The 13,117-nt window shown below is 42.2% G+C and overlaps 1 protein-coding gene across 3 annotated transcripts in view; it reads left to right on the top strand.

The window, feature by feature from the left end:
- The first annotated feature begins 3,260 nt into the window (after positions 1 to 3,260).
- The window catches only part of quob (quattro b), a 36,930-nt gene continuing 27,073 nt past the window's right edge, over positions 3,261 to 13,117 (top strand). For all 3 annotated transcript variants that reach the window (XR_013966101.1, XM_080793063.1, XM_080793064.1), the window contains exon 1: positions 3,261 to 3,581. Coding sequence is in view for 2 of the 3 variants with exons in the window: in XM_080793063.1 (XP_080649189.1) it covers positions 3,579 to 3,581 (3 nt within the window). In the remaining variant the exon portion in view is untranslated. The remainder of the gene's footprint in view (positions 3,582 to 13,117) is intronic.

Raw genomic sequence — 13,117 nt, forward strand, 5'->3', positions numbered from 1 at the left:
GGATAACACAATCACAGACTCAAAAGAATGTGTTTAGGTTACTTTAAAACACAAAAATAAATATTACATAGTAGTAGTACATATTACAAGCAGGTACTTGAGCATCACGTGATGAGGGCCAACTGTGGCCGAAACGTTGTACCATGCCATACTGTATGTACCTGTGTTTTAAAGTAAACTAAACACTTGGGAACAATTGACTATAGACTATGGTCGCTATGACACAGCGGACAATTTGCTCTCACGTCATATTTGAAATTGCCATTTCATTAACTTAACTAGTCCTTACTCGTTCGAATATATGAACACCAAATTATGTACAGGGATGGGCACAACATTAATGATATTATTAGGCAGTTGGTCCGCGGACCCCCAAGTGGTCCGCGGAGCATGCCATCGGACATACACTTACGCACATGCGTACACAATTATTTTAATTTCCAGTTCACTCAGTTCCCGTGTGAACTGAGTGGTGCAACTCCCCCCCCCCCTCTCCTCTCTCTCTCTCTCTCTCTCTCTCTCTCTCTCTCTCTCATTAGCAGGCAACAGTGCAGCACTAATACTATCTCTCTCTCTCTCTCTGTTGGCACAACAGCACCCCTACTGGTAGTCAGTCATACTGATGCTCATGCTCATGAACACATAGGTTAACAACACATATAGGCGGACACGGACATTGCTGTTCCTTGGAGTGGTTGCACCACTCAAAAAAGGAAAAGGAAAGTCCAAGCCAAGGCACAAGTTGTCAAGTCCATTTGACATGATTAACAACAACAACAAGATGCTGTCACTGTGTCCAGCACCATTGTTCTGAACAATCAAAGACTGCCAACTGCATGCAACAGTCTCTCTTTTTGCATGGGCAACAGTCAAAGCATGCACACTTTTTACATCGTAACAGTCGCAGACTACATGGAACAGTAGAGACTAGAGAATGACATTGTGTGTTTGTTTGGCTGTGAGTGTCTGTCAAGTTGGATTCAGCATCAAATCCAAGCAGCGCAGCCAGGTGCTCTGAGGCGCGGTCTGTTATAGAGTGGAGCGGTCATTATCAAGTAATAACGTGTAATATATAAGAAATTGAATATTTATGAAACTATTATTTGGTTCAGTTTAGCTAGGTTACTTAAAGGACCACTTCACCACCTATCTTCATATAATAGGACTAGGTCCTCACTAATAATCATGATAAAATGGCACGATTTTTTCTACTCAGTCTGTGTCTCATAGGACGGCTGTGGGCAGTTTAGAAACCGTCTTCCAGTGACATCATCATTAGGCAGATTTTCTTTTAAACAAGATTGTTTTACAAAAATATTTAGATTTTCATTATCGTGAGAACGATGGCTTCCATTTTCGCATTGCAACTTTTCAGGACTAGAAAGCCTGCAGTTTTTATTAGCTTGTATTCCCCATCGATGATGTCACTGGAAGACGGTTTCTAATACAGTAACAGAGAAAACATTGAGCAGTGAGATTATCTCACTGCTCAATGTTTTCTCACCTTCTGACTGTCGTTAACAATTAGATTATTGTCAATATAACACAAAGATTCACATGCCTTGGTGAATCATTGCTTTATTAGTAGTAGTGAAGGACAGAGGATCGAGGAGCAGAGAGAGTAGGAGTACCTGCTGTCTATCCACAAACATCTGTCTCTCACACTCTGTTAGGACACATCTAGACACATCTGCCAAAACCGCAGGCAAGCAGGGTCTAGCCCTCTGCCAAGCCAGAGAGTAGGAAGGAAGGAAGGAAGAAAGTAAGAAAGAAAGAAAGAAATAAAGACAGAAAGACAGAAATATACAGATGTTGTGAGGGTGTGAAAACTGTGAAAGATAGGTAGGTGTTCCACATTTCAAAAAGCTAACCTACATATTTTGTGGTTTGGTGCGAAAGACAGATTAGCATGTTTTTTTTTCTCTGTCTGAAGAAAAACATGTGAGGAATGTTTGAGTGACTGCTGAAACCACAGAGAGACAAGTCATAAGCCCTCGATCCTCACTGCATCTGCAACCTGTTGAATATTCTTCAGCCTCCGATTTTCATATAAACAAGTTTGATTATATCTCTCGCTCTGAAATGCAAACGTCAACATCACGCGAGGTCTGGATTTTGGAATCATCATATGCGAATAGATATGGAGACCAACCGAGAACTACTGCGTCAAAACGAGTTCAACCGGCACATTGATTTGACTTATTTTGACACGGGGCAAAGAAAAACAAACATGGGGGTCTGTCAATCTCCCTCCTTGAAGGAATGTTTGGAGGGGTCCTGCTATAGGTTCTTTTCTGGAAGGGTCTTGGGTTTCACACTGTTCTGACCCTACAGCCCCAGACCAGAGGGTGTAGCTCCGTACATTCCTGCAGTGCTGTGGAAGCAGGCCTGCCAGCTCTCTCTTCACTGCCTGGCTGGAGCTTCTGCAGGGAAGCCCCCTTCCTTCTGCTGTCTCTCCCTTTGATGTGAGTCAAACCCTGGGCAGTCCATCAGAGTCAGAGGAGAGCAGGCTGAAGACCGGAAATGAGAAAGCCCAGGGCAGACAGGGGAAGACTATCAGGGACACAGATATAGAGGAGAAAGACTGACTTAACTCCCCTCCTGAAAGCCCTCTGTGATTAAAATAGAGAGAAAAGGGGCCACAAAGGAGGGGTTAGATTTCTGCAGCCCTCTGATGCAGGGCTAAAGGAGGGTGCATGTGTGTGTGTGACGTGTGTGTGTGTGTGTGTGTGTGTGTGTGTGTGTGTGTGTGTGTGTGTGTGTGTGTGTGTGTGTGTGTGTGTGTGTGTGTGTGTGTGTGTGTGTGTGTGTGTGTGTGTGTGTGTGTGTGTGTGTGTGTGTGTGTGTGTGTGCGCGTGTGCGTGTGTGTGTGTTGGGTGTGGATGCGTGCGCGGCTGCACGCACACCCTGCTGTAGATATGGGTCACTGTCAATGTGGGTGGGATGACTATATTCAAATGAGTGTTCATACTCATTCAGATGTTTTAGACAGGTTCTGCCAAATTCAACTAACATTTGTGCGTGTGTGTGTGTGTGCGTGCGTTACGTGTGTGTGTGTGCGTGCGTGCGTGCGTGCGTGCGTGCGTGTGTGTGAAAGTGAGAGAGAGAGTGCCAGTGTGAGAAGAAAAGTATGAAAAGCCTAGAGGGGGATTTCCTCTGAAAGGGAAAGCTTTTCTTCTCCTCCCCCTCTCATTCTCTCTCTCTCTCTCTCTGTCCCTCCTTCCCTCTGTCTTAACCTCATTCCAAACACTCAGAGCACACACAGAGCAACAGAGCCGGCAGTGAATCAACAGGCAGCGTGACTCTCGGCTGCTTGTTTCTCAGTCAGTCATACTTGTTGAACATCTTGGAAGAATGGGAGCTAACTTACTGTTGTTTCACTCTAAGTCAACTGTGTGACATTGACATGTGGAGATACGGTATAGCATGAACTAAAGGCTGTTGTTGATACTCTAAACATGACAGGACTCTAGCTTCCATAATAGTGACCAGGGAGGTTGACTGGAGAGAGAGGATACTCAGGATCCAAACATGCACCAACTTTCAACTGGCTAGAGGACACACACACTTCTGCTAAGATGGTAGAGTAATCAGCTTTATTTGACCTTGTTGTTTGTTGCCTTATGTTTAATGAGCCCTGCGGTGAATGTGGTGTTGAGGACAAGTGGCTTTGTTGTGAGGCTGTGGCTCCTCGTGCATGACTGATGTTGTGTTGGTAATTAATGTTTGGTAAGACTACACTGCACAGTCCTGACCGTTAAGTGTGTACAAAGTAGACCTTTTATAGGTCCCAAGATTGTACACTTGTACAGTGTAGCCTACTGAAAGAAAACACAGATAGAGCCTTGGAAATAGCATTCATTGTTAGTGTACTGTATATTCCTTTGCTTTTGGGGAAGTACAGGAGTAAGAGTGTAACAGCACTATACTGAACAACTTTACTACGGAGAGTTTGTGAAACCCTACATTTTCAGTACAGCACAGCTGATGTCAATGCAATCTCAAAAGGTTCGTCGTTGTTCTAAGCACAGTAGGTGGGACTGCTTCAAATGAGTTCACCATATGAGGCTTCTCACATTATGAGAGACAGATACAGGGACAGCACATTCTTTTGTTTTGCAGCACTTGCAGGATATAATTGGGGTGGATGACACACATTCTTGAGAGGAGTTGTATTTTGCAGTATATATTAACAGGGGGTTTTGCGTCCGCACATAATGTGATTCTTCAACTCAATGGGTTGTTTTAAAAAGGTTCAACCACCAAATCCGCAGGGTATTTTATGACTAGGGGACTAATCCTGGTCACAATAGAGTTTAATTAATGACCACAGTTAAACCACAAGAAAAGAATGTTAGTTTTGAAGATGGTATTTTGGAAGCATATGTGGTGTACGTGTTTGAACTTTTTGGGTTGAGTTTATTGTTGCGTAAAATGACAAATAAAAGTAGATTGTGGACTCCAGCTGAGAATGATGTGGCAACATTGTCAATCCGTCAAAAGCAACTGGACTGTAACATTCACATTTTCCGTGGTTGAATTTACAGTAAACACAACCACAACCCAATGCACAGCAGAGGTGGAGGATTAATATATGTGGGGGCGGCTCATCATTCTTTTTCACAATTGAAATGTCTAATTAATACTATTTTCCAACATTGCACTGATAGCATGGAGCTGTATGGCTTGTTATCCTACAAATGTTGAGGCCACATGCATGACTAGTCTACAATACAAGCCCACTCACTGATACAAAAGGTTTTGGCTTCCAAGAAAATGTTTCCAAGCTGAAGAATGAAAGAGCCGTGAATGCCACAGTCATTCTGTACATTCCTTAAACACCCTCTCAGCTCTCTATTCCACACATATCACCACTAATTAGGACTTTATGGATATTTGCTGATAGCCATTATCCTCGCCATCTTCAGCAAATCTTTTCAGTCATTAAAAGTAGAGGACTTGAGCTGATGATGTGGCCATCGCTGACCATCAGTCTCCAGCGATTGGACATTATTATTATCTCTCTCTCTCTCTCTCTCTCTCTCTCTCTCTCTCTCTCTCTTTAACTGAAATTGTATTTTATTGATACTTCTTCTTTTTCCCCCAGAAAAACTATCTAGGCTTTACCCCATAAATTCTATTGAAATGTGCCAGAGAAGTGATGGCTTCAGAGAAAGCAGGAAGGAAGGATGTTTATAGAGGTCTAGACTTGGCAGCTTATCATGGCCACTACTGTACATAGGCTACTTTGTCCTTCCGTTAACATCTACTGCCGTTGTTTGAGCAGGTGTTACAACTCAAACCATGCTCTCTAGGAGTTCGTTCTTTGTATGGCTGCATTGTTTTTCCTTAGTGCATGATGTTATCTTCCTTGACCACCCCCCTCAACTCAAAGTCATTAACCAAGTATGAACTGTACATGTATCTACAGTAAACAGTCACTACTGATACACACGCATGAAAAGTCCTGAACCCTCCCTGGCTGATCTTTTGAGTTAATGTATGACAGGAATATAGAAAAGTCAGTCAGAGTCAAGGTCAAATACATTCTTCTCAGGACAGCGCCAGTTTTTTCTGTCAATGCAAACTTGGTGGTCTAGTAGTGCAGATGTTATTTGCAATGTGAATGCCGGCATCCGTTGCAGGGAATGCAGGGAGTTTATTCAAAGTTAATGCAAATGGCTGAACCCTGGAGCGAGTGCTGCTCTTGGCATTCAGAAGCGCTCCGAGCCTTGCCAAAACATGTTTATACTGAGCTGAGTCTGTCTTCCATGCACCTAAGAAATGGTGTAGAAGAAAGCTATGATTTGCAATGAATTAAAGAATGCAAATAATTGACTTCACCAGGCAGGGAGCACTGAGTTCACCATTCCCAACGTTTTGGAAGCCAAAATTACAGAGCATACATGTATACTCTAGTCTACATGTACAGATCGAGGCATGCATTTGTGTCTGTAGGTACTGACTACCACCACAGAACAGATTACAATAGTGCACACCTACTCTCCTGTCAGATTTGTAAATCAGTGCTATACAGTACAGTATACACTCACTGTAGTAGACATATTGGCCTGGCCTCTGGCCGGGGTCAGCACTGAGTGTGTCTCTCTCTAAGCAGCCACGCGTGAGTCATCATGACATCCATGTCCAGCTAGTAACAAGTCAGCATGCATGTCTCTGTAATACTACGGTCTCCTAGCAGCCAGCCAGCCAGTGCAACCCTCTGCTGCTCTGAGAGTAGAATGTGAGCCACAGTCCTATACCACAGTCCTACACACAGAATAAAAGTAAACGCTGTTGCAAAATATGATGTGATGTGCAGGATGAAAATGTTTTATGTTTGCAGACATCTGTGTCGGAGTACTGATTTCTATTTTTGTTCAGGCAGTGAGTGCATGAGCCAATGTACTTCAGAGTTGTCATGGGAGCTTCAAACCATATTTCCAATGTTTATAATCTACATCACAAAAGTGGGTCAAACGCACTGTGCGAGGTCGGGCCTGTGCAGTGTTTGGAAAGCAGAGCTATTTGCCAAGTGTTCAGGGGAAGTGGCTGAGTGGCTATAGGCTCTCTGTCTGTGAGTTAGTGAATTCTTTCTAGAGATTTACTATTAACAATTGTCACTTACTTCCCCTACAATAAGTTTTAAAAAAGTGCAATGTTGTGGCTTCTTTTAGAGGGGGACTGTGGTCATCACACATTTAGTTTTCACAACAATACTGTTTAAATTTGGCCTTGGTTGAATTTACTGTAAACCCAACCAAAAAACTCAACCTAATGTAAACAACAGAGGAGGAGGATTCACACAACTGGAGACGGCTGGTTGTTCTTTTCATCGTTCTTTTGATAGCACAGTGTCCGTCTGTTATCCTACAGATGTTGAGGCCACATGGAGACTAGTCCACAAACCCACACTGTGATTGTGTTAGAAATGCTTTTGGCTTCCAAGAAAATCTGTCCCGACTCAAGAATGAAGAGCCGTGAATGCCAGAGCCATTCTGTACATTCCTTAAACACCCCCAGCTCTCTTACCATCCAACCACCACATATTATCACCACTATTATGACTGTATGGGCTATTTGCCTATTAACTGTGAAGGTTCAAATTCATAATGTGGGTATTGTACGTATTGTAACTTGGTATTTGTATTTGTATTTTTCCGTACATTCTGACTTTAGTAAATGCTTTAGTAAAAAGGGAGATGAGAACATAGAGAATGTGTTTTGTCATGTTAAGTGGTTGCGTAGCTAATGCTGGAGGTTTTCCAAGGGCTGTTTATTTCCTTCTTCAAATTGTTGCATGTTTGCTTGGCTGTTTCACTAGATGTGAACCCTACAGGTTGTTGTTGCTGTTTGTTTTTTGTTGATAGATTTTTGAGGTTTTGAATTTGCATGCATGCAACCCAGCAGAGACCTTGCTTTGAATTCTGGCAACAGCGTGACTTTAGGTTGGCAGCAGGTGCTGCTCCACCATGCAATGGACATGATGTTGTGTTTTTCCACAGTGAGAATGTGGTCCATCTCCCTTTTTTAACCATAGCCTTGGAACTGCATGGCACACAGTAAAGACCTCAGTGTTAATTTAACTCTGTAGCCAAATGGACCTTTTGGTTACATTTATTTGTACTCAGAGTAGCAATGGATGCATTTTCACTGACAATTTTAGTGCATGGTGGGAGAGCTTCCAGGGTCATTCTGAAAAACGTTCACCAGTTGAAACATTCACTGCGTACTAACCTTGGCCAAAATAGGAGTGACGAGAACTTGAATCAATCCAGAGCTTTTCAATTACCTTGAACTGCTGGTGAAGTAATAGTCAATATAGTTGATGTCCACCGACATGACAGCAGGAGGATCCAATTATCCAGCTTATTGTCATCTCCAGCCGCCATAATTTCTGTATGGCAAATGTCTGTAGTACGGCCTCCAGTGTTTAACCCATTCTGACCGGGCACCCATTTTGGTGTTGGCATCATGTTATGCTTTAGCTATTGAAAAATAGCAGATCTACAAGCTCATATCGCGCCACCGAGTGGCGCGATACGAGCTTGTAGGTCTGCTATTTTTGAAAAATTCGAAGAACGACTGACATTTTTAGAATCTGATCTCAGGTCAGAATGGGTTTATCAGACCAGTGTGTGTCCAGTGGAAACCTCGTATGAATCTGATCTCAGGTCAGAATGGGTTAACTAATTCCTTCATACTCAGATTCTGGTTACCCTGTAAATACAAGCCTATTGGCATTACGATCCTGGAATCCTGTTTGATTCGATTTTTAATTTAGCACAATATAAAAACAATAGAAAAAGGAAATATGTAGAATACAAAAAAAGTGCTATGAGGAGGCAAGAAGCTAAAGGGCTTATACGAGGCCTCAACCTGAGTACAACAAAACATTTAAAGACGTTATGATTTGAAAACAATATAGGCCTAACATGTTATTTACTTGTTGGCACAAACATTCCATTTGTGACATGTCTAATTAAATGTGGAATTCTGCAGTGCTTCAAATATCTTTACATCCTGATTTTTAAATCTATCTCAGCTTACCCACAGATACATGCTTTTATTACTGCAACCTTATGAGGTGTGAGGGCAAAGGCAATACAACACCAAAACCTTATGAGGTGTGAGGACAAAGGCAATACAACACCAAAACTTGAGACACTAGACTAGAGTATTGGCCTCTTCACCTCAGTAGTGTAGTAGACTGCTTTCTTTGGAACTATAAAACCCACTGGAATAGTACAGTCTCAGCCAATTCAACTAGAATTCGCACACTACGGTTGTTAGGGGGGGGGGGTACTTAGATGGGTGTTGGGTTCGTTCCGTCCTCTGGGTTTTATTTATTTATTGGGCAGTCAATGTTGAAAGTATTTAAGATGGCTTAGACTAAAAGCCATCTTAAATACTTTCAACCAAAGAAAGCTCTGGTCAGAGTTGTACAAGAGTGACTCACACAAGGTCCAAGGATCATCACCATACTGTACCAATCAACACCCGTTCTCTAAAGTCAAGAAAGGGGGGTTGGGGGTTGTAAGTTATTTTTAACACAGAAAACCTGGTTTCATGTTACGTACGTAAATGCATTTGTATAATTATCACCATACAAGATCTAAAATGCATAGCTTTTGGACTTTTGGTTAAGCCTCTGCTAAAAAAGAAACCTTGAAAGAATTGCAAGTAAGATTATCTATAGCTCTAATACCTTCTTATCCATCCAACCAATCTGTGTCCAACTCCCCTCCTGAAACTGTATTTAACTGTTCTCTGATTGGATAATTTGTGTGTATTAGTCAGTGCTTGTTTTGGGAGGAGAACGTGTATGATTGTCTAATGTCCCACCATGACCTCATGCCCAACCCAGAGACTAAACAATTTGCTGTTGTTATGATTGGGTCGGTGGTGTCTAAAAGTTTGTAGCCTACTGATGAGTCAACAACAGGCCTATACTGGCCTACGTAGGTCACTCCTGACCTGGTTAAATACCTCCTGTAAGATCATTCTTATACAGGAAGTCTGAGTTCAGTGACGTCTCAGCACCTTGTTTATACTGCAGCTGAAATCCAGATCAGGACTTTCTTTGACCAAAGCCTGAGGCAATGTCTTTAATATGTGTAATTATATATTTCTCGCTATGGCACATCACCTGAGGGTCTCTGTGGTGACTATAGGACCTTTATAAGTATAACAGATGCCTCTGTCTAATCCACTCCAGCAAGTCAAGCCATGTCAGACAATGAGCTTTGTCAAAGAATGAGGTTCTTCAAGAGTCCAGTGCTTGTTGAACAGAGTTAAAGCACATGGTGAACTGGACAATAGCAGGCAGAGGCAAAGCCATATATTCTCTATCTATCGGGTAGGTGGACATCAATGGAATATATGGCAGCTATTTATAATTGTCTTCATTATAGCTTTAATCTGTAGATCGTTTTTTTTCTTTCAATTAGTCTAGGTCTAGGCTCTGTGTATTAATGAGGTTGAACAAATGTATCTGAGCAAGGAGTCCCCTTTAGGAAATGTTAGGAACACATTCATGCTCCCATGATATAAATGCAACAAACAGAGTTGATGTCTTGTAACATAGTTTTCAAAACATACCTATTTACAGCACACGCACATTGGCGGTGGGTGCTAACTGCTAAGCCAATGAAACTAGGGATATTTCACTTTCAAAAACAATTTTGGTCAATTTATCGTCTATAGACTATACACAAACATACTGTACAAACAAAACAACCATAACACAAAAAATTATAATTGTATATAAGGCTGGAGCTATACAGTACACAAAGGACAAGAGGTACCCTGAGAGAAGAATCCAGAGCATGGGAGATGGGGTATCCAGGGTTGGAAACTAACTATGACCAGTTAGTGTGAAGATGGAGCCATGATTTAAGGTCTTTCCTAAATATATTGCAAGAGAATTTAACCCGTTCGGTGCCAAATTTTGCACACACACTCCCTGCAAGGATGCCAATTGCCAACGATGAACCTCTGCGCCAAATCTTCCACAACGGCCTGTTATAGCGCCGACTTTTGAAAAACACAAATCGTTACACACTATCTCTATAGTCATGTGTTCAAGACGGATCTGTCCATATTCCATCCTAATTGGCTAACATTGGCTTTCAAAGTTTGCAGGATTGGCCCGTTTTGAACAAAAAGCCTCAAATCATGAACGCAGCATGCAATTTACGTGAAATCTTTCACAGACCTTCCTACTAGGCTGAGGAATATATCCCACCCGTTTCACATTGGCCTGTTATAGCGCCACCAACAGGTGGATTTTTGCAAAACACATTTTTGGAACAAAATGCCTCTTATCCAATTGCCATCCAAGGCAGTAAGAAGAAATGCCACCCTTTTCACATTGGCCTATTATAGCGCCACCAGGAGGCCACAACCTGACCTGCCCTGGTGGAGACCTGTGCCCCGAGGGGCACTTTATATAGTTTACGACTGATTTGCTATGGCTGATTGATTGCAAAGCCGGCTGGGTTAGTTTCCTAACTTCATGTGGGTTTGCACAGAAAAATTGTTAATAAAATGAGATGTTATGTCTGTGTATAGCACATCATGAATTAAAATATCACTTGCATGCTGGGAAAAGGCTGTGAGGCCACTGTTAGCTTTGAGGCATACAGTAGAAGTTGAATAAAAATTCTTAACAGCTGTCATGCATTACTATATGCAAGGACCAGCCTCAAAGGTATTTTGTTCTCCAGGCCATAATCTATTGTGACAGATGTGCACAATCAGAAAAAGGATGCATTCTTTTCTGCTGAGGCCATGTACTGTTTCCAAGAGATACAAAGACTAAGACTCATTATTCAAATATTATCACTGGCATGGCATGCAAATATTTATATCCCACACAACACTGATAATGATTCTAGAGACTAGTCTCACAGAAAATAAGATTTAAACTATATCTATCTATCTATCTATCTATCTATCTATCTATCTATCTATCTATCTATCTATCTATCTATCTATCTATCTATCTATCTATCTATCTATCTATCTATCTATCTATCTATCTATATAATTAGCAAAATAGAGGTCAGCATAGAATAATAATAGTCCCAATGCTGGCCAGTGTGAGGTCTTTGAAATGACGATGGTGAGTATGTTTACACTGGGCCAGTCTGTGGTCTTGGTGAGAACTTATTCTCACTTATACTTATACTTCACACCCGTGTGAAGTACTGTATAAGTGGTGCAACTCTGTGTGGTGTTCCCTGGGGGTCCCCGGAACTTCCAGACCCACAGGAACGCACCCAGGGTGCCGGCCCGGTTTCGGTGAGTCGCCCCGTGTCCGAAACGGTTGAGAAATGACAGAGTTACCGTGTGGGGGTCCCCAGGGGGTCCCTCTACTGTACTGTACTGTACTGTACTGTACTGTCACTGTATTTATACTGTCACACCTGAAATCATCATATACAGTTAATATGTGTGTGTTAGGCTGCGCAACAGTGACACTTGGTTGTGAAAACAAACCAAACTCTATTTTCGTGCTCGGACAGACCCAGCCAGGGACCCAGGGTCCCAGCCAGGGACCCAGCCAGGGACAGACACACATAGCTCCTTAATGAAGTGGTTGCACCACTTAAAACAGTGCTCTTTGAGGAGTGGGAGAGCAACACTGCAGGGAGGGAAGAGTGAAATGATGGAGGATAACATGCCTATTTGCTACTGCTAGCTGCGTGGCTCCAGACCTGTACTTTTTCAAAATAGGTGTGTTGGTTCTTATGCTTTTCTCATGTGAATAAGCCTCAGGGTGAGTCTTCTGAATAAATATTCGATTGGAATATACATGTACCGCACGCACGCACACACACACACACACACACACACACACACACACACACACACAGTCACACACACACACACACACACACACACACACACACACACACACACACACACACACAGTGTCACACACATACACACACACACACACACTGTTCAAGACTCACCCCTAAGAACCATAGTGTGCGAACTCTAGTACAGTAATAGGTATTATACAATGAGACAATTAAACGTCCTATGCACGCAGCTAATTACCAGTAAGACGCCTGAGGGCGAGAAGCGACCTCGCCCTAAAGGGCATGGTCGTGTGCACACATCCGCCTCGTTGACAGTAGACTGCTGGGCGAGTGCTGGAGCTTTGGCATGGGGGTATAAGATCTTAATTTTCGGGTCTCCATCCCTGATGATGTCATGTGTCACGTGATGTCACATGCTCCATCCCTGATGATACAATTTAGGCATTTAGCAGACGCTCTTAATCCAGAGTGATTTACAATAAGCAAAAACAAAAAGCATGGCAATACATCACATACATAAAAAGTAGTTATCATGAAACATGCGTAAACTAAGAGCAGTGGAATATCGATATAATGAAACTATACATATAAACTAATAGTATAGTATGTAGTTTAAAACTATACATGCTATACTATACAAATATATACTATAAAGTGCTATGACTACATAAAATGCAAGTCTGTATAAGTCTGTATAGAATGCTATCTAATTCTACATAAAGTTCTATCTAAGGGGCTAGGGTAAGTGCTACGGGCCATGATGGAGTCTGAAGAGGTGGGTTTTC

This window comes from Protomyctophum bolini (assembly GCF_963924005.1).
Source record: "Protomyctophum bolini genome assembly, chromosome: 2".
Taxonomy (NCBI): Eukaryota; Metazoa; Chordata; class Actinopteri; order Myctophiformes; family Myctophidae; genus Protomyctophum; species Protomyctophum bolini.